General features: G+C 46.8%; 1 protein-coding gene across 1 annotated transcript in view; it reads right to left on the bottom strand.

Annotated features, from left to right (window-relative positions):
• Nucleotides 1–3,116: 3,116 nt before the first annotated feature.
• Nucleotides 3,117–26,519, bottom strand: part of LOC120840654 (phosphatidylinositol 4-kinase alpha-like) — a 64,354-nt gene continuing 40,951 nt past the window's right edge. Inside the window, exons 6-7 of the mRNA XM_040211263.2 lie at nt 24,005–25,178; nt 3,117–3,811 (exon numbers count right to left, since the gene is read on the bottom strand). Coding sequence (XP_040067197.1) covers nt 3,365–3,811; nt 24,005–25,178 — 1,621 coding nt within the window. The 3' untranslated portion in view covers nt 3,117–3,364. The remainder of the gene's footprint in view (nt 3,812–24,004; nt 25,179–26,519) is intronic.

Raw genomic sequence — 26,519 nt, 5'->3', positions numbered from 1 at the left:
CTCAATACCCTAAATCTCGTCTTCGTTAGAACGATGATATTTTACTGGGACAGCAGTCAAAAACTGAGATGGTTCTCTTTGCTTGATGTGAGAAGCACGTCCGCCGGCTCCTCAAGCCCGCCACCTCCTGCCAAAAGAAAGCCACAACTCCCACCTCTACCGGTGAGCAATTAAGGAGTAGTTATTCGCCCGAGAGGGCTCAACTTTGCTGAAATTAGCCCCGACAGCTCTCTCTTGCCGTTCAATTCACCATTAAGGCTCCGATCGCGATATCCAAGGCGTGGAAAGTTCGCATCGACTCGGATCAAAACATCGCAATAATAACCACACCCAGCCAAGCAGCAGCCCGCAATTTAGCCACATTGACCGTGCTTCACCTTGGTGGCAGGGTGTACGAGCTCGGAGCTCATCAAACTACCCCCGCGACTCGGTGTGTAAAGTTACTCATGGCATCCCCCCCCCCCCCCCCCCAAGCCGATTCCGACTACCTAATGGAAATGACTTGCGCCCACGACGCCACACTCATGCAAGCCCGAAGAATGGGGAAATCATAATTTTCTCGCCGGAGAAAAGCTCCGCTGCTACCCTTTCATGAAATCTACACTTTAGTGCAGCAGATGCCGAAGCACCCAGCATAGGAGGATGTATGCCCCAATGTGCGGTCGATGTGGCCAACTTCACTCATCAGATCAATCTTGTGAACCGAGATGTGCTGTATGCGGGGAAGCGCATCTTACGCGAAGCAAGGAATGTCAGAACAGACATCGATCCTGGCCAACCAAACCCCAAGACCCGCTCCCTGGTGGGAGGGGCTAAAATCGACAAAGTGAAACCAGAGGAAGACAGAAACCTGCACCCAGGAACCATAGCAGGAGCCGCAGCCGCTCCACGCACAGACCGCAGGTCACCTGGGCCAGGATCGCCTCTGGATCCAACTCAAGACCAACTCCCTCAGCCATGGTGAAGCAACTTCTCAAAAAATAGTGAGCTCAAGTCTCAAATACAGACTCTCCAAGATACACTCCAGGAAGCCGCAGACACAATTACCAAACATGTGCACACAATGGGTCTCACATGTGCACCCCAGAAGGCAACACTACTCCTTATAAAGAGAGGAAACTCTCAAGACAGTTAAACAAGGCTAGCTCGCCATAGAAGGCCATAAGATATACCCGACAGACAAGCCAGTTTTACTCCTGGGCCTCCACATACAAACCAACAACAAATGAACTCATCAAATCCACCTGCTCAAGCAACAATTGGACCAACTAGGCCATATGATTCGGAGTTTACCACTAGACATAGGGGAATGAGGGAAGCAGATACCTTTCGCCTGGTGCAAGCCTTCACCATATCCCGCATAATCCACGTGGCTTCCTACATAAATCTCCTCGAAGTGGAGCAAGCCCGAGTGAAAACTACCATCTGAAAAGTTACCAAAACGGCCCTACATCTTCCAGCCCCGTTATTCACGCAGAGACTCATAAAGATGGGCGCCCACAACACGCTCACGGAATTGGTTGAGGCCCACTGCGTCAACCAACTATTCAGGCTCGGCAAAACACCTCCAGAAAGGGTCATCCTATCCCAACTCAATCTCACCCCCATCCTTGTCAAAAAAGAGTCCAGGAAAACACCACCCGCTTGGAGGTCCCTTATCGACGTCCGCCCACTTCCCAAGAACATGCACCCCACGAAGCACAAGGAAAGTCGAGAAGCACGTGCCAAAGCGCTTGACAATATGCTTCAGAACAAGACCGCTAACAGCGTAGCATACACAGACGCAGCCCTAGTTAGTGCCGGTGAAGTGGTAGTCGTGGCATGCAATGATCAAGATAGTACCTCACAAGTTGCAGCTCTACGCACTATATAGGCCTGTTCACACATACAGCGGAGCGCTAAGTTAGCGCTACGTGACCGCTCCAAGGAGCGCTCATGTGGCGCTTCCAGCGCGTGACTTCGTTCTAATATAGCGCGTGGTTAGCGCTCCAGTAGCGCCTTGTTAGCGCTCCAGTAGCGCCTTGTTAGCGCTCCAGTACCGCTTTGTTAGCGCTTCAGTAGCGCCGTGTTAGCGCGTCATTAGCGCTTGTTGTACCGCGGTGCTGCGGATTAGCAGGTGCACAGCGGTTTCGGTTTCTGTGGTTGGGTGTGCATCAGCAGCACCATGGCGGACATGTGGGATGCTGAAATAGAAATGCGACAAATGCTCTTACATGCGCGATCAGTGCATATCTGTGTGGACGGCTTAACTCCCAGAAGAGCCTTCTGGGTGCGCGAAATCCTTCGCTACCGAGATACCGACGGGTACCCAGCAAACCTTGTTCCTAGGCTGAGGGACGGAGACACAGAGCTCTTTCGAAGGCGATTATTTTTACCTGCGTGTCCTTGAAACCAGCGTCACACATATCGAATTGAAAGCTATGAGGTCGTACCCAATCAATTAGTCGCTCAGAGTCCATGACTCTGGATTGCCTGCCCGACCCTCTGCTTAGAGAGCAGCTCTTTTACTTCCTCCTCTTTCAATGCAAAAGGAAAAACAACAGCCAAGGAATCGCCGTGCACCTGCTATTCTGCAGCAGCAAGCACGGCACAAGGGACGTGAGAGCGCTAACAGAGCGCGTCTGTAGCGCTAACAGAGCGCAAACAAAGCGCTTCTGAAGCGCTAACAGAGCGCTACATCACGCGCCAGGAAGCGCCACATGAGCGCTCCTTGGAGCGCTCACGTAGCGCTCCGCTGTATGTGTGAACCGGCCTCATAGGAGACGAAATCACGATAGGGGAGCAGGTTGCTATTGCTCTGGTCATTACCCCGAGCTGTATGGTGAACGCTTGATTTCAAATGAGATATGCTGTTTTTCTTAAATTGTTCGCAAAGAGTTTTTTTCTTTTTTTTTCTTTTTTTTGCTTACAACGATGACACAAAAATTTCCTATGCTGTTAGAGGAATACAGCTTCGTTGTAAAATGTCGCGGACGATTTCAAGCTACTGTCGAGACAAAATACTATAGACATGAGTTGCGTAAATTATCTTTAATCAACTAAATAATTATAGTATAAAACACTCATCTTAAAGGCTCCAATGTTTTTCAGAAGTTTGAATACCGCATTCTCTCTTTCTTCATGAACTGTATATTAAACTTATCTTAAACAAAGCTCGTATTTTTTTATTGTCGAGTCCCCGTAGACCCAACCGCTTTACACAGCGAGCTGTGTTGTAGGCGGTCTTAATTATGCTCATTACTCTATATCCGGATTGACTCCCAATTACGAACGCCTCTGGGATGTTCCAATCTGGGCACCATCCCTCACACCGACCTCACTAAGGCTACCGCCACAAACTCGAACCCCACCAGCTCCTGGGTACCTAATAAGGAATCTGGTTCTGGTAGTACTGGATCATGTCGTATGTCTTGGTCCGGATGCTAAGGTACGAGTCGTTGATGATCTTCATCATAAAGGCCGCGGCCTCCTTCTCCGTGGCCGCTGGGGCGAACCTTTGCCTGAGCAACTTGATGGTCTGCCCCCTGAAGCAGGGCAGTCCCGTGTCAAGCATCAAGGACACCAGAGTGACCACGTCCTCCTGGTACGGTCGCACGGCCAGGAAGCATCGCACGCAGAGCTCGGTGAACCACTTGAACGGCTCAGCCTCCTGCTTGCCGCCCATGATCATGACCATCTCTTCGGTGATCTTGATGTCCGGCTCGAAGCCGATGTTCCCGCCCGGCGAGCTCTCAAAGAGGAAGCCGAAGTCGATGTGGATGATGTGGCCGTCTTCGTCGAGCAGGAGGTTACCGTTGTGGCGATCTTTCACCTACAAGCACAACGCCGTTGCACGGTCAAATGATATTCCAGCAATTAATTGCACTGTTTTTAGTAAAAGGGTTCGTAGTATAACATGTACAAAATGTTCAAAAATAAATTCTTGTTTTCTGTTTCTTTTTCTTTTTTAGACATAAAAATTAAATATGCATCGTCAAACGCTCATTTTCCGCCCATGTTTAGCACTAGAGGTCTGAACGAGATGCCGAAGTTTCAGCACGAACCGATATCTTATTTAACTGTTTAGTGATTTTCTAAAACTTTCAATGGGAAAATGGGGCCCATTTTCGCCCGTTTGCAGTTTCTGGCGCCATAGAGCTTCCTGTAATCGAGAGCTTCATCGCCGCCATTTTCCCATTGAAATTTTTAGAAAATCACTTATACTTTTTTTAAGTAAGATAACGGTTAGTGCTGAAACTTTGGCACCTGGTTCGGACCTCTAGCGCTACATTTGGGCGGATAGAGAGAGCTCGGCGATGCGTAGTTAATTTTTGCGTTAAAAAATCTCATTTTTCTTTTTTTTCTTTTTCTTTTTTTTTGTACGGGGAAAATTTTGTGTACTGTGCTTAGTAGTCATCCACTCTTTGAAAAGTAATCATCGGCGACCAGTTTTTTATTGACTATTTCGTGCAGACGAATGTGAGAATTCCCCGATAATTTTGTTTCAGTTCGCTTCTACACTCTGTAAAACCCTCTTTTGAAGTAACAACGGTTTACTAGCTTCGCTCAGTAAAGAGTTTAAAAATATTTTCCAAGGGCTAAACCTAGAAATAAAAAATAATTGTTTTCATGCTACATTTATTAATTTATTTCTTACAATACCCTCGGGGCCCATATAGGGCGTACAGTCGCCGGCCATATGAGCTCCCCCGGCAGAACCCCGACCGGATCAGCGAAAATCCCACACGCGGCGCGTCGAGCGTTGCCGCGTTTTGGGAGCCGGGCTATTGGGACCAAACCATTTCGTTATCAAAGGGGTGGACGCATAGCTTTTATCGGGATTCCAGTCTTTCGAAATGTGAATCACAAAAACATGGCCGATTAGAATTGCCGTCTTCGGGTGTTGTCCCCAAGTGTTCGGAGATGATGTTATAACTGCTTATAAACTGGAGCTTGTTTTAGGCGTAGGTAAAGCAGCAGTGTTCGATCGATGCTTACAAATGTAAAAACCCTATGTTTGATATGACATTAGGCATGACAACAATGATCCCTCGGCAAGCGTGAAGTGGCCGACCAGGAAGCGATTTGCAAAGTCATCGTGTAGAAAGTCACCCTTGGCGAAGCAACACGCTACTGAGCGCAGAGCAATACAGTCTCCTCGATAAAACGCGTTCATGAAAGGTGCCTGAATCTTTATTCTGCTTCGACACAAATCATTTTTTTTTGTTATCTCTAGCATATCCTTATAGATTAAATAAATTATTTCAAAATCGCTTGTCATTGTCTAGTCTAGGTTTAAGAAAGATTGTAAGAAAGGGGGGGGGGGGGGGGGCGGGGGGCTTGCGCGTAGGATTACTCTTCGGGTAGGAACTATTTAAAATTACAAACAGGTTTCTCAAATAAAAAAGTATCATATAACACGTCAGAGATATTATGCAGTGAAGAATTTTGATAAACCGCCTGTGTTTACCTATACAACCGGAAGCGGGATTGAAATCGGCCGTGCTTCGGATTCACATTCCAAAACGCGTAATGCTATTAAACTTCTTGCGTCCACCCCTTTGATAGCGGAATGGTTTGGTCCCAATAGCCCGGCTCCCAGAACGCGGCGACGCTCGACGCGCCGCATGCGGGATTTTCGCTGCTCCGGCCGGCGTTCGGCCGGGGGAGCTCATATGGCCGGCGACTGTACATAAACAATATTTTCACAACAAATACGCACAAAGAATGAACTTTAATAAATACTAATCCGAGGCAATATAACAAAGGTGATTAGCTAACACAGATCGTAACAAATATGTCTCATAAGAGCCATAGAATCCTTTTAAAACTTCATAGTGATCTTAAAATTTCTTCCATATTCTTAAAACTCGAAATGAAACCTCTTTACGTTTCAATGTGCTTTCTTTTGTCACTCCTTTTTGAGCAGTCAAGCGTGACCAGGAGGGAGTTTATAGGTCAGACTTGGGAAAGGGGAGGGGGGAAGGTCTGTTGCAGAAAAATGACCCCACGGGCAAAGCATCACCGAGGTGTTTTTGTTGACCTAATACTCGCTATGTCACAAAAACAAAGTAATAATTGCTTCCTAGCGAAGTCGAATGCATGTTGCTGTTTTCATTAAAAGAAAAACTTGACCCTTGGGCGGTTTAAGGTTTTCATTGTTGTGCCGTATTGGATACCTAAAATTCGTCCAGTACCAAGTATGTCTTCTGGCTCGTGGCCTCAACGACCGAACGTCGAAGACACAGATCGGGCTCGAGCTCAATGTCACCCGACGGATTGCGTATATGTCGCCAATTATTCGGAACTCTAACACAGTGGTTCTTAACCATCGATATTTCGCAGACCCCTTGCGGATCGGCGGAGATGATGGAGGACCCCGTCTGTGGTGAAGGGAGGTGAAAGGTATAGGTTAAATATAATAACGATTTAATAAATAGATATAAGTAAGGGTTAGTGGGAAGTAGACCTCTTTTTTGACTTAGCACTAGAAAACTCACCCGAAAACTGAAACATTTCTTCTCGATCCGGAAAACAGTCAACTTTTATTGCCGGGCTTGACTGATGAGGCAGTGGTTCGCGGACCCTTAGGAATGCCTTCGTGAACCCCGAAGGGTCCGCGGACCTCCATTTGAGAACCAATGCTCTAACATGTATGGTTTGAAAGTAACTGGATTGTGGGAATTCAGTAACGCCAAGCTTCCCGTATGGTCCAAATTTCGGCTCTTGAAATGAAAAATTTCTCCTTAATTTCTCCATTCTTGTGAGTTAATCCAAATTCGCTGGTGGCGAGTAGCTTTATAGCGACGTTTCTTCTTTACCGAGATTTCGCTATGCCCACACCGACGAAACAAGCGCACATCTTCGTACCACTACCCCATGCGGTGACGGAGCTTGGAGGCATTGAAGAATAATTTTCCTGTTTCGAAATACGCAAGAAGTACTATATAATTGTAAGAGGCGCGTGGAGATTAGCATGATTGATAAGTTGATTTCATACGCAGTGCCAGAGACACTTATTTTACTTCATCTATTAGTCCCCCTTAAGACCCACGAGGGAGTATTACAAAGGGGAAGGGGGGAGGGGGCACTGGCAGGAAACCCAATACAATAATGCCACAAGAGAAAAAGAAGAATCAATTCAATGATCGTATCACAGATGTAGGTAACCAATAACAGCATCGGCGAATTTTTGAGGGTCTGTTATCGTGACAACGGCTTCTGGTAACATGTTCAAGTTTTTAATGGCGAGCTACTTAAGGGTGAAAACTTGTAAATATTAATCCTGGGAGTGTCTAGCTGAAGTTTGCAGGAGTGGTCAAGTCGGCGAGAAATGAAAAAGGCAGGTATGCAATAAATAGACTTACGAGATGGAGAGTGATAGAAAAGTTTATGAAGTAGTTTTAGTTGGCATACAGCTCTACGTTCTCTTAGAGGAAGGAGGAGAATTGACTTCAAAAAGGTAACGCTTACAGAGTGGTTATATTGCCCTTAAAGCTGCACGTTCCATTCTTAGGTTGAAACGTGCAGCTTTGTTTTGGACGGATTCTAACTCTTTTTCAAAAAATACTTGGTGGGGGTTCCAAATGGCAGAAGCATACTCTAATATGGGGCGTATTAAGGCGTTATAAGCTACAAGTTTAGTTTCTTCAGATGCGAGATATGAAGTACAACGCTGAAAGCCAAAAGAATTGTTAGCTTTAGCGGCTATATGATTGATGTGACGTGGCCAAGAGAGGCTATTGGTTAGAAAAACTCCTAGGTATTTATAATTCATAGCTTTTTCTATGCAGGCGTTAAATAAACTGTGATTGAATGCAGAGGAAACTTGTTTAGTGCTGAATACCACGAACCCGCATCAGTCATATCTTATTGACAAGTTAGAAGTCATTCAAAACCGTTCCATCCGCTTCGTTCTCCGCGATTATACCCGTACAAGTATAACAACACTAAACAACAAACTAATATACCCCTTCTTGCTGACCGACGTAAAATAACACGACTTACTGCCCTTCATCACATGTACTATCATTCACCCTCAAAGCAAGAAAAATATTGCCCAGCTGCCCACCATGTATCGGCACGCACAGACAACTCACAGAAACTTCAGCTTGCCACTCCTAGAACTAACACTTTCAAATTTTCTCCCTTGCAGTTATCTATATCAGACTGGAATTATCTCCCCGACGACATCGTGACAGTAAAAGAGCCCATTAGATTTCGTTCCGCAATTGCCACTCTTCACAATATGTAAAAAAAAAAAGCGGAAGGAGGAAAAAAATTCCTAACTCTTGTTGACTTGTATCTCTATTGTTGTTTTTGCCCCCGCCCCCTTTATGTAAAGCTCCTACCCGGCGCTATAAGGGTATAATAAATTAAATGAAATGAAATTAAATGAAACTTATTTCTGTCAACGTTAATCTCTATCTGCCATTTCCGACACCAAGACTCAATGCTGAAAGGAAATATAACAGATTGCAAGGAAATGCAATCTGTTATATTAGTTATTCTAGCATACACAACACAGTCATCAGCAAACAATCTTAAAGTTGAGTTAATACAATCAGGCAAATAATTAATATAAAGCAGAAATAACAATGGTCCCAGCACGGTTTCCTGTGGTAGACCTGAGCGTACTTCCATTGATGAAGAGGCCTGATTTTGAAGAGAAACATACTGCGCTCTAGATGACTTTACTTACCGTAAAATCTCGAGAGATGCCCCACCCCTATTTTCGGCTTCGTTTTTTTTTTACATTGTTTTAAACACCGAGAGACAGCCCACTCCTAGTAGTAGTAGTGTTGAGTTCAACGATGAGCCTAGGCGTAAATGCGGCTAGTTAGCTATGGTGGGATACAAACAAGCGTTGGCGACAGGGAACTACAGTCATCTTTGCTTCGTTGCCCCTCGCCACGATACTAAGCTTGGAAGGGATACCAGACCTAAAACTAAAATGTTTTTACATCTTCTTAATTGTACACTGAACGTTAGTCCGCTCTGTATTTGCACTCTCAATTTGCTCTTGATTTTAGGTGGGCTATCTCTCGGGATATTACATCTACCAGTTGGCAAGGTCCACGAAAGAGCGACATTCGAAAATTTTTTTGCTCTTTCCATCACGCGTCCAGCTTCAGGCGAATATGAAGCCCCTTTACGTCTTTGCATTTGTCTTGCATGTAGCGTCAAATGCGCCAGTGCACGAGGCCCGTGTCTCGAGCGGTCCTTGGAAGCAAATGCCGGCGCAGCAATGAAATGAGTGGCCCTTGGAAGCGAATGGCAGCCGAGCACCCGATCACGTGTCTTGCGCGTTTCCACAACAATCGTTTGGCGGTACTTGTTAAAAAAAAAAAATGAAAGCCGCTTACAACTCCCTGTAACGCCGAATTAGAGCGCAGCTCTTGAGGAGGAGGAGGGAAGGGCACGGGGGGGGGGGTAAACTAACCAGGGGGGGGGGGGGTCACGTGACCCTGGGGGTCACGTGACCCCCAATGCCGATGATGTCATCACTGACGTCACTGATGACGTCATCCGTGACGATGACGATGCGGGTACCGATGACGTCATTAGTGACGTCACTGATGGCTTCACCAGTGATGATGACGATGACGATGCGAATGTAGGTGACGTCATCAGTGACGTCGCTGATGACGTCATCAGTGATGATGACGATGACGATGCGGATGCCGGTGACGACATCAGCGACATCACTGATGACGTCATCAGTGATGATGACGATGACGATGCGGATGCCGGTGACGTCGTCAGTGATGATGACGATGACGATGTGGATGCCGGTGACGTCATCAGTGATGATGACGATGACAATGTGGATGCCGGTGACGTCATCAGTGATGGTGACGATGACGATGTGGATGCCGGTGACATCAGTGATGATGACGATGACGATGGGGATGCCGGTGACATCAGTGATGATGACGATGACGATGCGGATGCCGGTGACGTCATCAGTGATGATGACGATGACGATGTGGATGCCGGTGACGTCATCAGTGATGATGACGATGACGATGTGGATGCCGGTGACGTCATCAGTGATGATGACGATGACGATGGGGATGCCGGTGACGTCATCAGTGATGATGACGATGACGATGTGGATGCCGGTGGCGTCATCAGTAATGATGACGATGACGATGCGGATGCCGGTGACGTCATCAGTGATGATGACGATGACGATGTGGATGCCGGTGACGTCATCAGTGATGATGACGATGACGATGTGGATGCTGGTGACGTCATCAGTGATGATGACGATGACGATGTGGATGCCGGTGACGTCATCAGTGACGATGACGTCATCGGGGGGTCACGCGACATCGGCGGGGGTCACGTGACCTCGGGGGGTCACGTGACCTCGAGGAGGGGGTCACGTGACCTTGAGGAGGGGGTCACGTGACCTCAGGGGAGTCACGTGACCTCGGGGGGGTCACGTGACCCCCCACGAGGTCACGTGACCCCGGGGGGGGGGCTCGCGCGGTGCATTATGGGACATTTCCCATGATGCACCGCGCGGTTACGCCGACGGCGACGGCGACGGCGACGGCGACGGCGACGCCGCTCAAGCCGGAAACGGGCCCCTAAGAGCTGCGCTCTAAAACACCTTCATCAAGGGATCTTTAGGCGGATAGCGTTCCTAGCGTTCAACCAGCGTCAAGGCCTTCACGGGCATCGAATAAATACCCTTTTTGGAAGGACGCCCTTTTTGCGTCGACATTTGCGCAAACATTATATTAGCCAGGAAACCCTCTCCAACGCAGGTAAAGTGCACCAAACGTTCCACCGGTTCCGCCACTACGGTTCATAGGGCGAGCTGATGATCGTGAGCGCCACCGAGCGCACGCGCCACGAAAAAGACTCAGCAGACTTCGATCTAATAACGTAGTGGCCACGTTACTAGATTACCTCAGCTGTGGAACTCCCGCCGAAGGGGGTACCCCCCTCACTCACTTCAGTCCGCCTCCCGTCGTTCGAAGCGCCATCTAGGTTTTCGTTTACGAATTGAGCTTTCCAGAGTACGGTACAACGCCATCTAGACGTTGCGTTTTATCGAGATTGCTGTCCCCACACCCCGGTGTTTACTAATACAGCATAAGAAAGAAATCGAACCTCGCCAAGCACGGTCTGGGCAGAAGCGCTTTAAGTCGCACAAGGAGCGGGCTTTCAATCGTCATCTTCGATCAAAAACAAATAAGAAAATTCGGTTTCTTGTCCCGACAGCTGAAGCGTACCGTTAGGAGCGTGTCTGTTTGATTTCCTCCACAATCCTCCGTTTACCCATAAGCTGAGACTGCAGCCAATGGCACAAGCACGAAAGCTCGAGGTCGCTGATTTGAAGCGTTTTTCCGCAGTACGAGCGCTCGCGCTAAAAATGTATGTCTCAAAGCCAGAAGCACGGGCTAGCTCGCGCTTGTAACTCTGGCTGCAGTCTAGCTTAAAGGGTGAACGGAGTATACATGTGTGACTGTGATGAATGTAGGTACCACGAGCCGGAGCAGAACACCGGAAAGCTCAGAAAGCGTTCCAATGTATACACCATAAATTTATTAACAATAAACGCTAGAGGTTCAGGTGGCGGTATGGTGTGCTGCGCTAAAATAGCCCAAAACTCATGTATAATACGTTTTGACGTTGCAAACTGCTATTATAGGGCACGTATTTACGCATTTAGTCAATGGAATAAAGCACACAATGTGATTCAGCTTGACAAAACACCAAAAGGATACCAATATATGCCAAATCAAACAGTCCCAACAGACGACAAGAACGAAGAATGGAGTTATGAAACGAAGGACACGCACTGGATTAGTAAGAAACTGCGCATGAGTAATCAAAATAAAGCTGTAACTGAGTGTTGTTGCTCTGAAATAAATACGATTGCTGTTCTTTTTGCTTCAACTTTTAGCTTGCATTGACATATTATGCAGTACAAGTTAGACCTGGGAAAAAAAGGCATTAAATAATTAAGTTTCACTTTTATAATGTGAAAAAGCTACATAGAACCCGTTACGAATAAAGAAACTACAGGGTGATTTCAGATAAGATCGACCAAAGGATGGCTAGTCGACATTTTCAAATGAACTGATGTTTTTATATGTTATTGTCTAGTGTCTGGTATGAACGAATCCAAACTTAGTTTTGACTAGAAAAAATACTTGGGGACAGGAAAAATCGTAAGGCATGAGGTGGTGGACAGTTGCATTAACGCGCACTGATGGAGGGGGCCCGTTTGAGAGTGAATAACTAAAGCGATAACATTAGGAGAACTCTAATACGTTTTAGGCGCAAACTATGGGTATAGCTTGCTTGTAATATATGTAATCATATTTATTTAAAATTTATTTATTTTTTCTAAAAATTGACAAACATGCCTGCTCGAACGACAAATGGCAAACTTTGGAGGTCTGCATCTCATGAAATAATTTAATCATTATGATATAATTTGCAGATATTATTCTACTAATATATAGCTAATATTTAAAAAAATAACTAAGGTATCTGTGTGATACAATAGTTAGGATATATTTAGTCAAACATGTAAAAAAAATCAAACAAAGAAAAATTCCGATGCGAATAAAAAAAAAACACCACCCTCGATTTTTTTTAAATTTAGGTAACCTGTTATACTCTATTTCGGCATTCATTTCCATTAAAAACATGTTGCATCATTTTATTGAGAAAGAAGATACAACTCCCCAAAGTAGGGTCTTTTTTCAAAGCCTACACTTAGCAGTGTTTTATACAAGAACTGACTCTGAGTTCCAGTTTCATGAAACCAACACACATCTTTTATATATTTTTATTCAGATGAGGCCATTGATAACTAAAGAAATCGTTCACACACTTAAATTAAGGAGAAACTACTATGTACAAAGAGGTATCATATTATGGACTAGTGAATCAAAGTGGCAATGCAGGCGAGTTGGTTCATCGTTACAAAATGGAATCAGCGCGCAAACAACGAAGACACAAGGAAGAGAAATTGACAGGACAAGCGCTGGACTTCAACTGAACGTTTATTGAAAAGGAACTAGCGAGGAAAACAAACAAACCACCAAATCATCGCCCCATCAAAACGTGCTCAAAAAAGCTACCTCTCTCTTAAGTAAAAAAAACCGATGTTTGGCTGACGCATTGGTCACCTTCCTTTCCTATCTCAAATGCTTCGAGCAGCTCGCGTGCTGTCTTATCGGCCCCTCTTCCCAAAATCGAGATGCGATCAAATATCGGCTCGCACGAGCAAGTGCTGCAGTGTAAAGGCAAGTGACCGCCCGAGGTTGATCGCAGCGAAAGCGCGTGTTCACGTGCTCGGTCATTAACACATCGGCCAGTCTGGCCGATGTATACTCGACCACAGCTTAACGGGATCCTGTAAACTACCCCCATCGCGCACTCGACGTACTTGTTTCTGTGCTTTACGGAACATCTATTCCTTCCCGTTCCCCTGTCCGCCACTCTGGGGCATAGCTGCAGCATCTTGCAGGGCGCCGAAAAGACAACCGGTACATCATAGCGCCCCGCAATCTTTTTTAGATTGTGGGATACCTTGTGTAAATATGGGATTACTTGCGGTCTCCTATTTGGCCGGTCTCTTGGTTGTTGGGGTCCCGTCTTTACCTTTCTTAGTAGCTTTTCTGCTACCGCCAACAGAACTGTCGCTGGGAAGCCCGCGGAGCTAAGCCGATCAATCTGCTTTTCAAAACTCTCCTGCAACGTGTGGGGGCAAGATTTTGCTAAGGCCGCCTGCAAACAAGATGACGCGATGCTCCTCTTAACCAACTTGGAGTGTGCGGAATCAAAGGGCAGGAGCCCTTTCTTTGTGCGTGGATGATAAAGCCAACACACGTGCCGCTCGGTGAACTTCATTTTCAAATCAAGATACTGCAGAAACAAGCCGTTTTGGCGCTCATGCGTAAACTTCAATCCCCCAGAATGACGCGTGAAAACGTCCAACACTGAATTGACAACGATGTCACCCGAGTTCCCTTCAGGCCTGTTGATCATCACCAGGTAGTCGTCTACGTATCTAAATACCTTGGTGACCAAGCTCGAATCTAAATTCTCGCTAATGGTTTTGTCTATCTTCGCCAAAAAAATATCACACAACACTGGAGCTACGCATGCGCCTATGCAAATGCCCCGTCTCTGCAAGTAGTACACGCCGTCAAAGAGAATGAAGGTCGACTGTAGATAAAATCTGAGAAGTTCCAAGAAGCTATCAACTCCCACACCGCTAGCATTCTGGAAACCAACCACCCCCCTATTTTCAATACAATCGCGTACCGACGTGAAAAGGCCCCCATGGGGAATAGAGTAAAACAAATCCACTACGTCTATAGAAAACGCAGTCGTATTCGTAAGGGTACCGGTTCTTAGGTAATCCACCACCTCCTGGGAGTTTCGCACCAGAAACGGGTCACTTAACCGCAACGAAGCCAACTGCCCCAGTAGGTACTGGCTCACTGACCGTTGCCAAGTCCCCCTCTCAGTGACAATGGTCCTAAAAGGTGAACCCTCCTTATGAGTCTTGACCGTGAAAAAGGCCTCCAAGTGCCCACCTTGCTTTTCTTAATTTCCCTTTCTAGGCTGTGCAGCTCCAGGCCAGCGCACAACCTCAAAGCAGCACTCTTAACCTTCTTCGGGTCGGGCGACATCGCAAGGAAGTTCTTAGAAATGGCAGCGCGAGACTTAGTCCCAAACATGCCCTCCGGCAAAACCACAAACCCCCCCTCCTTATCTGCCTGAAGTAGATTAAGCCTATTTTCCTGAAGAAACGACACAACTCTGCCTAGGCTTCTCCCCCCACACGTTCCAGGGGTTCTTATTCGCGTGGGGGGAGAAGCCTAGGCAGAGTTGTGTCGTTTCTTCAGGAAAATAGGCTTAATCTACTTCAGGCAGATAAGGAGGGGGGGTTTGTGGTTTTGCCGGAGGGCATGTTTGGGACTAAGTCTCGCGCTGCCATTTCTAAGAACTTCCTTGCGATGTCGCCCGACCCGAAGAAGGTTAAGAGTGCTGCTTTGAGGTTGTGCGCTGGCCTGGAGCTGCACAGCCTAGAAAGGGAAATTAAGAAAAGCAAGGTGGGGCACTTGGAGGCCTTTTTCACGGTCAAGACTCATAAGGAGGGTTCACCTTTTAGGACCATTGTCACTGAGAGGGGGACTTGGCAACGGTCAGTGAGCCAGTACCTACTGGGGCAGTTGGCTTCGTTGCGGTTAAGTGACCCGTTTCTGGTGCGAAACTCCCAGGAGGTGGTGGATTACCTAAGAACCGGTACCCTTACGAATACGACTGCGTTTTCTTTAGACGTAGTGGATTTGTTTTACTCTATTCCCCATGGGGGCCTTTTCACGTCGGTACGCGATTGTATTGAAAATAGGGGGGTGGTTGGTTTCCAGAATGCTAGCGGTGTGGGAGTTGATAGCTTCTTGGAACTTCTCAGATTTTATCTACAGTCGACCTTCATTCTCTTTGACGGCGTGTACTACTTGCAGAGACGGGGCATTTGCATAGGCGCATGCGTAGCTCCAGTGTTGTGTGATATTTTTTTGGCGAAGATAGACAAAACCATTAGCGAGAATTTAGATTCGAGCTTGGTCACCAAGGTATTTAGATACGTAGACGACTACCTGGTGATGATCAACAGGCCTGAAGGGAACTCGGGTGACATCGTTGTCAATTCAGTGTTGGACGTTTTCACGCGTCATTCTGGGGGATTGAAGTTTACGCATGAGCGCCAAAACGGCTTGTTTCTGCAGTATCTTGATTTGAAAATGAAGTTCACCGAGCGGCACGTGTGTTGGCTTTATCATCCACGCACAAAGAAAGGGCTCCTGCCCTTTGATTCCGCACACTCCAAGTTGGTTAAGAGGAGCATCGCGTCATCTTGTTTGCAGGCGGCCTTAGCAAAATCTTGCCCCCACACGTTGCAGGAGAGTTTTGAAAAGCAGATTGATCGGCTTAGCTCCGCGGGCTTCCCAGCGACAGTTCTGTTGGCGGTAGCAGAAAAGCTACTAAGAAAGGTAAAGACGGGACCCCAACAACCAAGAGACCGGCCAAATAGGAGACCGCAAGTAATCCCATATTTACACAAGGTATCCCACAATCTAAAAAAGATTGCGGGGCGCTATGATGTACCGGTTGTCTTTTCGGCGCCCTGCAAGATGCTGCAGCTATGCCCCAGAGTGGCGGACAGGGGAACGGGAAGGAATAGATGTTCCGTAAAGCACAGAAACAAGTACGTCGAGTGCGCGATGGGGGTAGTTTACAGGATCCCGTTAAGCTGTGGTCGAGTATACATCGGCCAGACTGGCCGATGTGTTAATGACCGAGCACGTGAACACGCGCTTTCGCTGCGATCAACCTCGGGCGGTCACTTGCCTTTACACTGCAGCACTTGCTCGTGCGAGCCGATATTTGATCGCATCTCGATTTTGGGAAGAGGGGCCGATAAGACAGCACGCGAGCTGCTCGAAGCATTTGAGATAGGAAAGGAAGGTGACCAATGCGTCAGCCAAACATCGGTTTTTTTTACTTAAGAGAGAGGTAGCTTTTTTGAGCACGTTTTGATGGGGCGATGATTTGGTGGTTTGTTTGTTTTCCTCGCTAGTTCCTTTTCAATAAACGTTCAGTTGAAGTCCAGCGCTTGTCCTGTCAATTTCTCTTCCTTGTGTCTTCGTTGTTTGCGCGCTGATTCCATTTTGTATGGACTAGTGATCCGAGAAAAGATCATGCAGCCATCGGCCACTAGGAACTTTGTTTACTTTATTCTCCTGCGACACTATATGCTATTTCCTCTTCCGCTCTACCTTCATTTCTCTCTCTCTCTCTCTCTCTCTCTCTCTCATATATATCCCTGATATATATCCTGAACAAAAACATGTTCAAGCATTCCCTTTCTGCGTGGTAGTGTTCTGTGGCTAGCAAAAATAATTTCCTCGCTAAGCTCACAATTATGGCAAAATAGTTGCCGGAAACCGCAGACGACACTCGTCGCTAGTTCTGGCAAAACGGCCGATACAATCTTTTTTTCGCATTTCCCCGCTCGCTGTCAAAGACAGGGGGGTTCGCTTCAACCAGCAAAACATGGCCGCCGACGCCTGTTTACTGAGATGCCTGTCGCCATCTCACTCGCTGGCGTCACGGGCGATAATATCAGGCACAAAGGGGCACACCAACCGGCAGCATTATCCCCAAATACTCGAGCCTCGCGTAAATACATAGAGTGTAAACGCTGTCGCCATGTTATCGTAGTAAGACCGCCCCCCCCCCCCTCCCCCAACGGGGGACTGCAGTACGCGACGGCGTACTAACACAACGGCGACGATATCGACATCGCGGGCTCCGAATTTTCCCATAGTTCTACTCCACGGGCATTTCTCGAAACGCTTGATATTGTGTACGCCCGCCTGGAAGGATTTCAGGCGCGTAGTTAAGATAAGGCGGTTCTCCGCGGCAAAAGAAAGCAATTTCACAAAAGCTTAAAAGCGGCGGCGACGCGTGTGCGGTGAACGCTTGTAATTTTGGTGTAGACAGGGTGTGTGTGTTCTCGTTGTTGACACCAGCCGGCGATAAGGCACTGCAGGCGGTAGCTCAGTACAGCAAGGGCTAATCCGAGTGACCATCAACGTAACCCCACCGCCAACCCCTCGCGAACCGGTCGCCGACATGGCTCAGGCTGTGTCATGAACCACGTGGTAGAAGCTCGGGTGCTTTCATATCAGCGCGTGGAGGGACGACAGTGCGATTCCGGAAAGTCTTTTTCGAAGGCCGCTGACCACAATTTTTTGTCTGGAGACTTTCCCTCTTTCTTCCTTTGACGTGGATCAAGCTTTGCCGACAACCTGAGTTGTGACCTCTCTTTTCAAATGTACGTTTGCAGTGAGTGAGCTCCTCAGCCTCGGACTTGTCACTTGTGCACCCAGTAGTTCTTTCACTTGGCAATTATATGCCATCAGTTGGGGTTTAATTTCTATTATTTATGTATACATTATGAAGACGTCCTGGAGCTCCGAACGAGTGTTTTGTGCAGATTACTTTTGCAAACACAAAAAGACTATACCAAAGCAGCGGAATTTTCGAAGTGTTGGCGAGTTGGACCTAAACTCGTTGAAGCAAATTCTTCCGCCTGACTGTTCCACCAAAGTGAGTGCGACGGACTACCTGTGCTACCATTGCTTCATGCACATCACTAAGGAGATCTCGATGCGAAGCTCAGAGCAGTGCCCTGACATATTTGTGCCAGCTGAAGAAGCAATTGAAGATCTAAATCGCAGCATACTACCTACAGATGTGTCGCCGCTGAGACAACCAAGCGTGGTAAGAAGTCGGGACAGGACTGCCTATGTCAAGAGAAAGCAGACAGAACTGGAGCAGGTTGCTGTCAAGAATATACGCTCAAGGCTACGTATTGCGTACGACAGGGACGCACCATCGGGGTCGTCCGAACCAACATGCTCCACATGCACTGAGTGGGTGGACAACTTTCGGAAGGCCTTTGAAACCGCCACCTCTCTCCGGGAACGTTGTCAACTGCTTACACTCCTGCCGTCAACACTGACGAAGAATGAGGTTCAAAAGGTGATTCCACAGGCCTCAATGTACCTCATCAGTAAATCCCGAAAACTCAAGGAAAAGCATGGCGTGTGGTATGAGCCGGATCCTTACACGAGGTGCAAGGTGAGCCCTGAGAACCTGTCTGCTGCCCTAGAGTACTTCACGAAAGACGAGCTACAATGTTCGCGCCAAAGTCCCAACCAGAAGGACGTTATCTCTGTCATGCTCAACGGAGAGAAAACGTTCATGCCAAAGCGCTTCATGACACGCTCAATACGAGAGGCCTTCCGTATATACAAAGACAAGCATCCCGATTCCGGCGTTGGGCTAACGAAATTTTATTCGTTGCGCCCTAGATGGGTCCAATGTATTCCACACCAGGAAGTGTGCGTTTGTGTGCGCTGCGCCAATTATTATCTTTGTATTGCCGCTCTAGAGAACGTTACAGGCTCAACATTCAACACTGGTGAAATGAACTCGGCATTTCTGTGCGACCCAGCAACAGAACTGTGCCTTCAAGGAGACTGTGATCACTGCCCAAAAGGCCAGTTTCATACACTCCAGGAACTTGATATCCCGGAGGATGAAGAGATTGTGCTTGCAACATGGGAGTCCGGCGACCTTGTGAAAAAAACTTTGGAACCTGAGACTTTCCTAAAAGTCATCCAAGTGACGGTTGGAAGTTGGGTACTTCACAACCATATCCGGCAAACGCAAGGTAAAGCGATCTACGATGAAAAACAGTGCATGCAACGCGGGAGCATTGTCTTTCATTTTGACTTTGCTGAAAACTGGACCATCGTGCTTCCTGACGAAGTGCAAGCATATCACTGGAAAAAAAAAAAAACAAGTTTCGGTATTTACATGTGTAGTGACGACAAGAAAATCTACAAACAGCTTTGCCATCATCAGTGAGGACCTGTGTCACGACGCCGCTCACGCTTGCTTGGCTCTAGAAAAAGTGAAGGAGTGGGTTGAAGACAACGTTGCGGTATACTCGTACGTGACGTACGTAAGTGACGGCGCCGCCAGTCATTTCAAGAATCGCTACCAGCTTCACCAATTTGCAAAGGACGATTGCCCACAAGCCCAGTGGTTATTTTCTGCATCTGGACATGGGAAAAATGCATGTGACGGAGTTGGCGGACTCGTGAAGCACCAGGCCACGCTGAACAACCTGAGAGAACGTTCAGTAAGCGCAATTCAGACGGCCAGGACAATGGTGAGCGTTCTATCAAAGAAACTGAAAGGCGTGCATCTTGTATATCTGGACGAAAATGAGGTTGTTCGGTATCGTGAACAAAAAAAAAAGAAGAGTGGCTGACGGTGCGCGCCTTCCCTGGCATTCAGTCTTGGCACGCGTGGCGGCTCAGCGAGTCATCAACAGAAGGGACCTGTGACGTATATGTAGCACGGACAGTCGGATCTTCTTGGAAGCAACTTTATTAAATGGGTACAGCGAGGAAAACCTTAGCGTAAAGTGCCGAATTTGATTTCCCAAGGACTGCTCATTTTGAATGCAGGGACATCTTATTTATCACATTTTTCTTCACGGGGTATTTAACCTACTGTTTTTGTTGGTGGTTACTAATAATTTTTATCTGATCACTATAAAAAAATCTCAAAATGTTATCCTCGAGCAGGATAAAATATATCGGCTTGCCACGATTCATTCATACACCGAGAGCATCGAAGCTGCTCCAGTTAGGCACTATGGCATCCGTCACCTGAAATTGTTTGTAATCGTAAATACACAGCCAACCTAAATATCTTACTATTATATCTTTGTTTTTGTGTGTGGAAGTAAAGTTATTTATTTTACTCTAGATGTAAAATATACCGGAAGGTACAACTTCACACTGCATCATCTTTTCTCAAATCATTAGTCTCTAATATGATACCACTTTGTACGCTTATGTAAAATGCTGTATATAGTTTCTCCTCCCTTTTACTGTGTGACCGATCGCTCTTTTTATCAATGACCTCATCTGAATAAATGTATATAAAAGATTTGTGCAAGTTTCATGAAACTGGAACTTGTATAGGACACTGCTAAGTGTAGGCTTTGAAAAAGGACCCTACTTTGGGGAGTTGTTTCTTCTTTCACAGTGCAATGATGCAACATGTTTTTAATAGAAATGAATGCCGAAATAGAGTATAACAGGGTACCCAAATTTTAAAAAAATCGAAGGTGGTGTTTTTTTTTTATTCGCATTGGAATTTTTCTTTGTTTGATTTTTTTCCCATGTTTGCCTAAATATATCGTAACTATTGTGTCACTCAGATACCTTATTTATTTTTTCAATAATAGCCATATATTAGTAAAATAATGTCTGCAAGTTATGTAATAATGATTAAATTATTTCATGAGATACAGATTTCCAAAGTTTGCCATTTGTCGTTCGAGCAGGCATGTTTGGCAATTTTTAGAAAACTAAATAAATTTTTAATAAATATTATTACTTTATATTACAAGCAAGTTGTACCCATAGCTTGTTTGTAAAAAGTTTTAAAATTCTCCTAATTTTATTGTTTTAATTATTCACTTTCAAACTTGCCCCCTCCATCAGTGCGCGTTATTGCAACTGTCCACCTCTCCCTGCCTTACGATTTTTCTTGTCTCCAAATTTTTTTTCTGGTCAAAATTAAGTGTGGATTCGTTTATACCAGACACTAGACAATGTCATATAAAAACATCAGTTGATTTAAAAATGTCGACCAGCCACCCTTTGGTCGATCTTATCTGAAATCACCCTACACTGATTTCTATTATTCTCTGGCGAAGAGAAAAATATCGCGTACGTTTCCCATAGTAATACAGTCAAACCCTTTTATAACGAACAGCAGGAAACGCTACGATCAGTTCGATATAGGAAATAGTTCGACATAGCAAAAACCATTTACAGCGAACTTCCACGATGCGTTCGTTGTAGGCGAGAGTTTCTCTCTCTTTTTCATCTCTTCGCTTCGGCCTTGTAACAACGCGCTGGAATTTTTTTTTTTCTTTTATTGCATGCGTGCAGTTATTTCTTTTTGCTTATCTCCCCTTCTGGGCCCGTTTGCTCTAAGCACTAACTGCGGCTAAAGTTAGCTGCAGTACCTAGGAGGAGGATTTTGAGATCACGTGACTGGCTCGGTAGGGATGCGGGGAAACATGGCGGTGCCCCAGTGAGTGAGCGCCGCTCGCTTTCGAACTAATATGTCGTTGTGGTTGCAATATCGGGCCCGTTAGTCAGCAACGAATGGTGCTAGAGGCTTTCGCTTTGCTTTACCTCACTTAAGCCGCAAAGCATGGGCAATGAAATCGTGGCATTTTTTAGATAGTGTTTCGATTCTGGGCACTCCTAAGCCTAAGTGAACGCGATTATTGTCGGCATAGCAACGTCTTTGGAAAGCGGATTGTTGATAGCACACAAAAGCAGACGGCGTCCCAACAGACCGTTTCTCTAAATTATCCTAGCACCGAGGTGCATGCGACGACTTTAGTTGCACGCGTCGCACGTGCTGGCGTCTGTAGTAGTAACCATTCTAACAAAAAGTATAAAACAAATTTCGCCTTGCACGCGCGTTCGTTAAAGCCTTATTATGATTTTTTTACTTCAAATCTTTTATAAGAGGAATGCCAGCGCGCGTGAACCGTAGAATTACACTTCCAGCGTTCTCCTCGCGATGCTTGGATAATTTAGAAAAAAGTCTGTCGGGACGCTGTCTGCTTTTGTGCGCTATCAACAATCCGCTTTCCAAAGACGTTGCCATGCCGACAATTATCGCGTTCATTTAGGCTTAGGAATGCCCAGAATCGAAACATTATCTAAAAAATGCGGCGATGTCATTGCCCATGCTTTGCGGTTTTAATGAGGTAAGGCAAAGCGAAAGCCTCCTGCACCATTCGTTGCTTACTAACCCGCCCGATATTGCAACCACAACGACATATTAGTTCCAAAGCGAGCGGCGCTCACTCACTTTGGCACCGCCATGTCTCCCCGCATCCCTACCGAGCCAGTCACGTGATCTCGAAATCCCCCTCCTAGGTAGTGCGGCTAACTTTAGCCGCGGTTAGTGCTTCGAGCAAACGGGCCCTGGATTGCTTCTCTTCGTGGGCGACGGCTTTGGAATGAAAAGTTTTTTTTGTTGTTGTTTTTTTTTTTGCGTGCGTGCACGGCGGTTTTTTTTTTTTTTTTTTTTTTTTTTAGCTTTCTTTCTTTTTGAATCGCTTCTCTTCGCTCAACTTTGTTTGCGGGATGAGCTTTTGTTTTGTAATTTTCTTTCTTTCCTACCTTTTTTTGGAGGGAAGGGACAGGCTAGAAGACGAATGTTTGCACGTTTTTGAAAGCCTTCCCGGGGTAAAACGTTCGATGTAGCCAATGTGTTGTTCGTTATAAAAAGTACCTTTTGCATGCATTTTTATTTAAAGTTTCCGTGAGTTCAATATCGACAAAAATTCGCTGTAAGTGGGTTCGTTCTAAACTGGTTTCCCTGCAGAGGAACACTGGAAAAGTAGACTAATTGCTGTCTGCTTCAATTGGCAACCAGAAGTTCCGAGGACACAAGCGCCAGCTGAGCCTCTAGCATTTGTTGTAATAACTCTATAGTATACACCATTCCCGTGCCACGGCCTGCGAATGAACTTAGGCTTGACGAGAAGGCTGAAGGCTGAACTCCATGGAGCGAATTATGTGACGAATAACTGACGAACGTCGCCCGACGGTGCGCTCGCTTTGCGCGCGACGTCGCAGACGCTGCGCTGATGCCACGCCTAGAGCAAAAGCCGCAGTGCCAAATTCGTCCCTTTTTCGCAGCGAATTCGTCTCATGAAGTCCAGCGTTAAAAGCGGCAGACTCGCTCGTCGTGGCGCCGCCGAGCGCTACCTTCTCACAAGCGCTACGGTTGTAAGCGGCCCAGCCACGACTGACGCGCTTGCGCTTGCCGACTACTCCCGTCAAGCTTCAGCCTGTTTGCCACCAGGGGCGGGTCGGGGATCCGATGACGGTATGCAAAAGTCTTATCCTCTAGGTAGTATTGCCTGCACACTCTGCTGCACACGGGTTACTTTCGTACATTCGTATATATCCCGCTAAATCTAGAGGGAAAACGAACGAAGCATTTTGCCGCGAAATGTATCGGGAAAAATTTTTCCCGCTAAATTTGGTGAAAAATCTCTCCCGATAAACTTGGCAGGAAAATATCCGCTAAATTTCAGGGCGAAATTTTGCTCGCTAAGTTTAGCAGAGAGCCACAACCCTACACAAGTGACAGGTGGGGATTCACTGGCAAACTTCGCCACATTCGGCTGTCGCCAAAAAACAATTACTCCGCCCTTGATTTTCTAGATTCCAAGCGATATCCACCTTTTGTTGCTCCCTATACCTTTATGCGCCAAACAAAATAATCTGCAAATAGTAAAATTTAAGCCCACTATCGATTCATGGTCCCTTTAGGCAGAACGCAAGCTCACCTGTAGCAGAAACATGGCCACGCTGTACGCAGCCATGCTCTTGACGAAGTTGTTGCGCGCCTCCTGAAAGTTCCGCATGGACTCGTCGCCGTACTTCTGGATGAAGTACTCATACAGACCGATGTCCGTCTGGCGTCCCATCTGGTCTCTGGACGTGGTGTCCGGGACACACTCAATGACCCCGCACCCGGGAGATGTAGCTACCACCCGATACGGGAACAAGTAGACATCGATGCCGGCGATGCAGAAAATGTGCTTGAAGAGCGCAATCACCTGCAAGGCCAGCATGTCCTGGCGCACATCGTCGCCAACTTTAAAGATGGCCGCTTGCCAGTGCTCCTTCCTCATGTCGGCCACGCTGAACATTCCCGCGTCTCGCAGGTCCTTGTATCCGGACGTGGCAATCTCCTGGACTTTCTCGATGCCCACTTTCCTCACCTTGAACTTGGCTCGGAACGGAGCTTTGGCGGCGCTTTGCATCGGTGCTCCCGAGGCGTAGTCGATGTCCACGATGATGGCCTCCGGACTCGACGGTAGGTAGCTGCCTTGCTCTACCTTTATCTTGGACAGCTCAGAGAGACAGGCCCTCTTGCGCTCCGGTCCCTTGGGGAAATGCCGAAGCACGCCCGAAATGGCCGTAATCTTGGTGAAGAAGTCGAACTCGGACTCGTAAAAGAGCTTCTCCTTGCCAGACAGATTGCTAACCATGGCACTGATCATGGTGTTGAAGGTCTCAAAGAGGTCGGGGTCCTTTTCCTGGCCGTCCTCGTCCCTGAACATGTTTGTTCTCATGTTCCAGATGAACTGGTGGGTGAGTAGCTGGCTGATGTTGGCGGACGAGATGATGAAGTCCCGAATGTAGCCCATGGTATCGTAGCGGACCGCCTGGGACAGCTGAGGAATGTAGAACATCAGCACGTCCGGAGAACAGGAGGAAAGGACTCGGACGGCGTACTGCGCCGTGATCGGGTGCGGTGAGTAAAGTCTCGAGAAGTAGGCGAGGACCTTGATGGGAGACACCGAAGCCCACGCCTGCATATAGGACAGGCTAGGGGAGTCCTCCATCACGCTATCCGCAGTAACCATGTACTGCAGAGCTTCGCCGATGTGGCACACCATGTCCGGATTTGTTTGGACCAGTCGAATTACCTCCGAGCGCAAAGTATCCGAGGACCTAGAAAACACGTTTAAGTAAACAGTTGCGCGGTAAATAATTGAACGGGAGTGACAACTTCTCTCAGCCTGCAATGCATCTGGCATGTGCCTTTGGTATTCGCATTTATTTGGATAAGCTTGCTCGCAAAAGTGGCAAGATAAAAAAAGTGGCAATCAACTTTCAACTCTTTTTAAGGGAAAGACTGACAATGTGACCAGGAGAATGTCAAGACAGTCTAACGACTATAAACCATCTTTTAAAGGGGCGATGCAATGATGTTCGTACTTTGCGCAGATACCGCTTAGAACGGATCCCTGACGTTAATGACCTGTGAAACAGCCGTTCGCTTTTCACCCCACGGAATCAAAGTCGCAGAAAACAATAAAGAAAAACGAAAAGCGTTCACTCCCTAAAATCACAGCCAGAACAAGTGGCCACGTGGTCTGGAGCCGATTATATAACGCCAATGTTGATCATAGCCACGCGCTGGGGTTTGCAAAGCACAGGACACTCGCTGAGTTCAAGACATTGCTATGGTTCAGCTATTGTCGTCATTGAAGCGATTGAACACGGGCCACTACCCGAATGCTTCCCGACCTAACGATTATCACGAGCCCCACTCGAGCGTCCACGCAATGCTCGGGTCCACTCTAAGAATCGCATTCAAATATCTTCACTGGGGGATACTGCGATCCCCCCGTTATGTCAAGTTTCGGGAAGGAGAGATTAAATGAAAACGCTGGCTTGTTTCCTTGAAATTATATCGCAACAAAGGAGTTTCTTGGTCAGAGGCACTGGGTGCGAATATACTTGGGTCCAACTAGTGCCTGTAAGCTCGTATAAAGTGAAAAACATACCAATTGAATATCGATGCGCAGTTAATTGAAACACAAAAATATCGTACGGACCGCTAGCTGACGACGCCGCTGGCGGTACCGAAACATATACATTTATGTTTATATTTTGTCAATTCTTCCTTGCGGTGATCGAAACCAATTTGTTAGTGCCATTCATTTTAAGATATTCTTAGAGGAGATACCGCGATACTTCATGAAAGCCTATAAGGAAGTCCATTGAATATTTATTACGGGGTCTAACGCCTAATTGGGACATGTTTGGCTGATTTGCGCAGTAACCTGCTCAGGGTAAGGTTATATATTTTAGTTTAACCAGATAGGGGGCGTTAAGGAGCTCGTGTCGCTGAAAATCCGGCGTCGGCGGGACCGGAAAATCCTGATTGGTCAAAAGAGTCATGACGTCAAAGCCACGTGGGACGTCATGCGTGACGTCACACGTGGCTGTGACGACATGACACTATCGACCCGCTAACTTTGGCGGAAAACTTTTCACGCCAAACTT

The sequence above is a fragment of the Ixodes scapularis genome, unplaced genomic scaffold (genome assembly GCF_016920785.2).
Source record: "Ixodes scapularis isolate PalLabHiFi unplaced genomic scaffold, ASM1692078v2 PGA_scaffold4__175_contigs__length_147842914, whole genome shotgun sequence".
Classification (NCBI taxonomy): Eukaryota; Metazoa; Arthropoda; class Arachnida; order Ixodida; family Ixodidae; genus Ixodes; species Ixodes scapularis.
The sequence above is the reverse complement of the archived record's forward strand: the minus strand, read 5'-3'. Positions and strand labels throughout refer to the sequence as shown.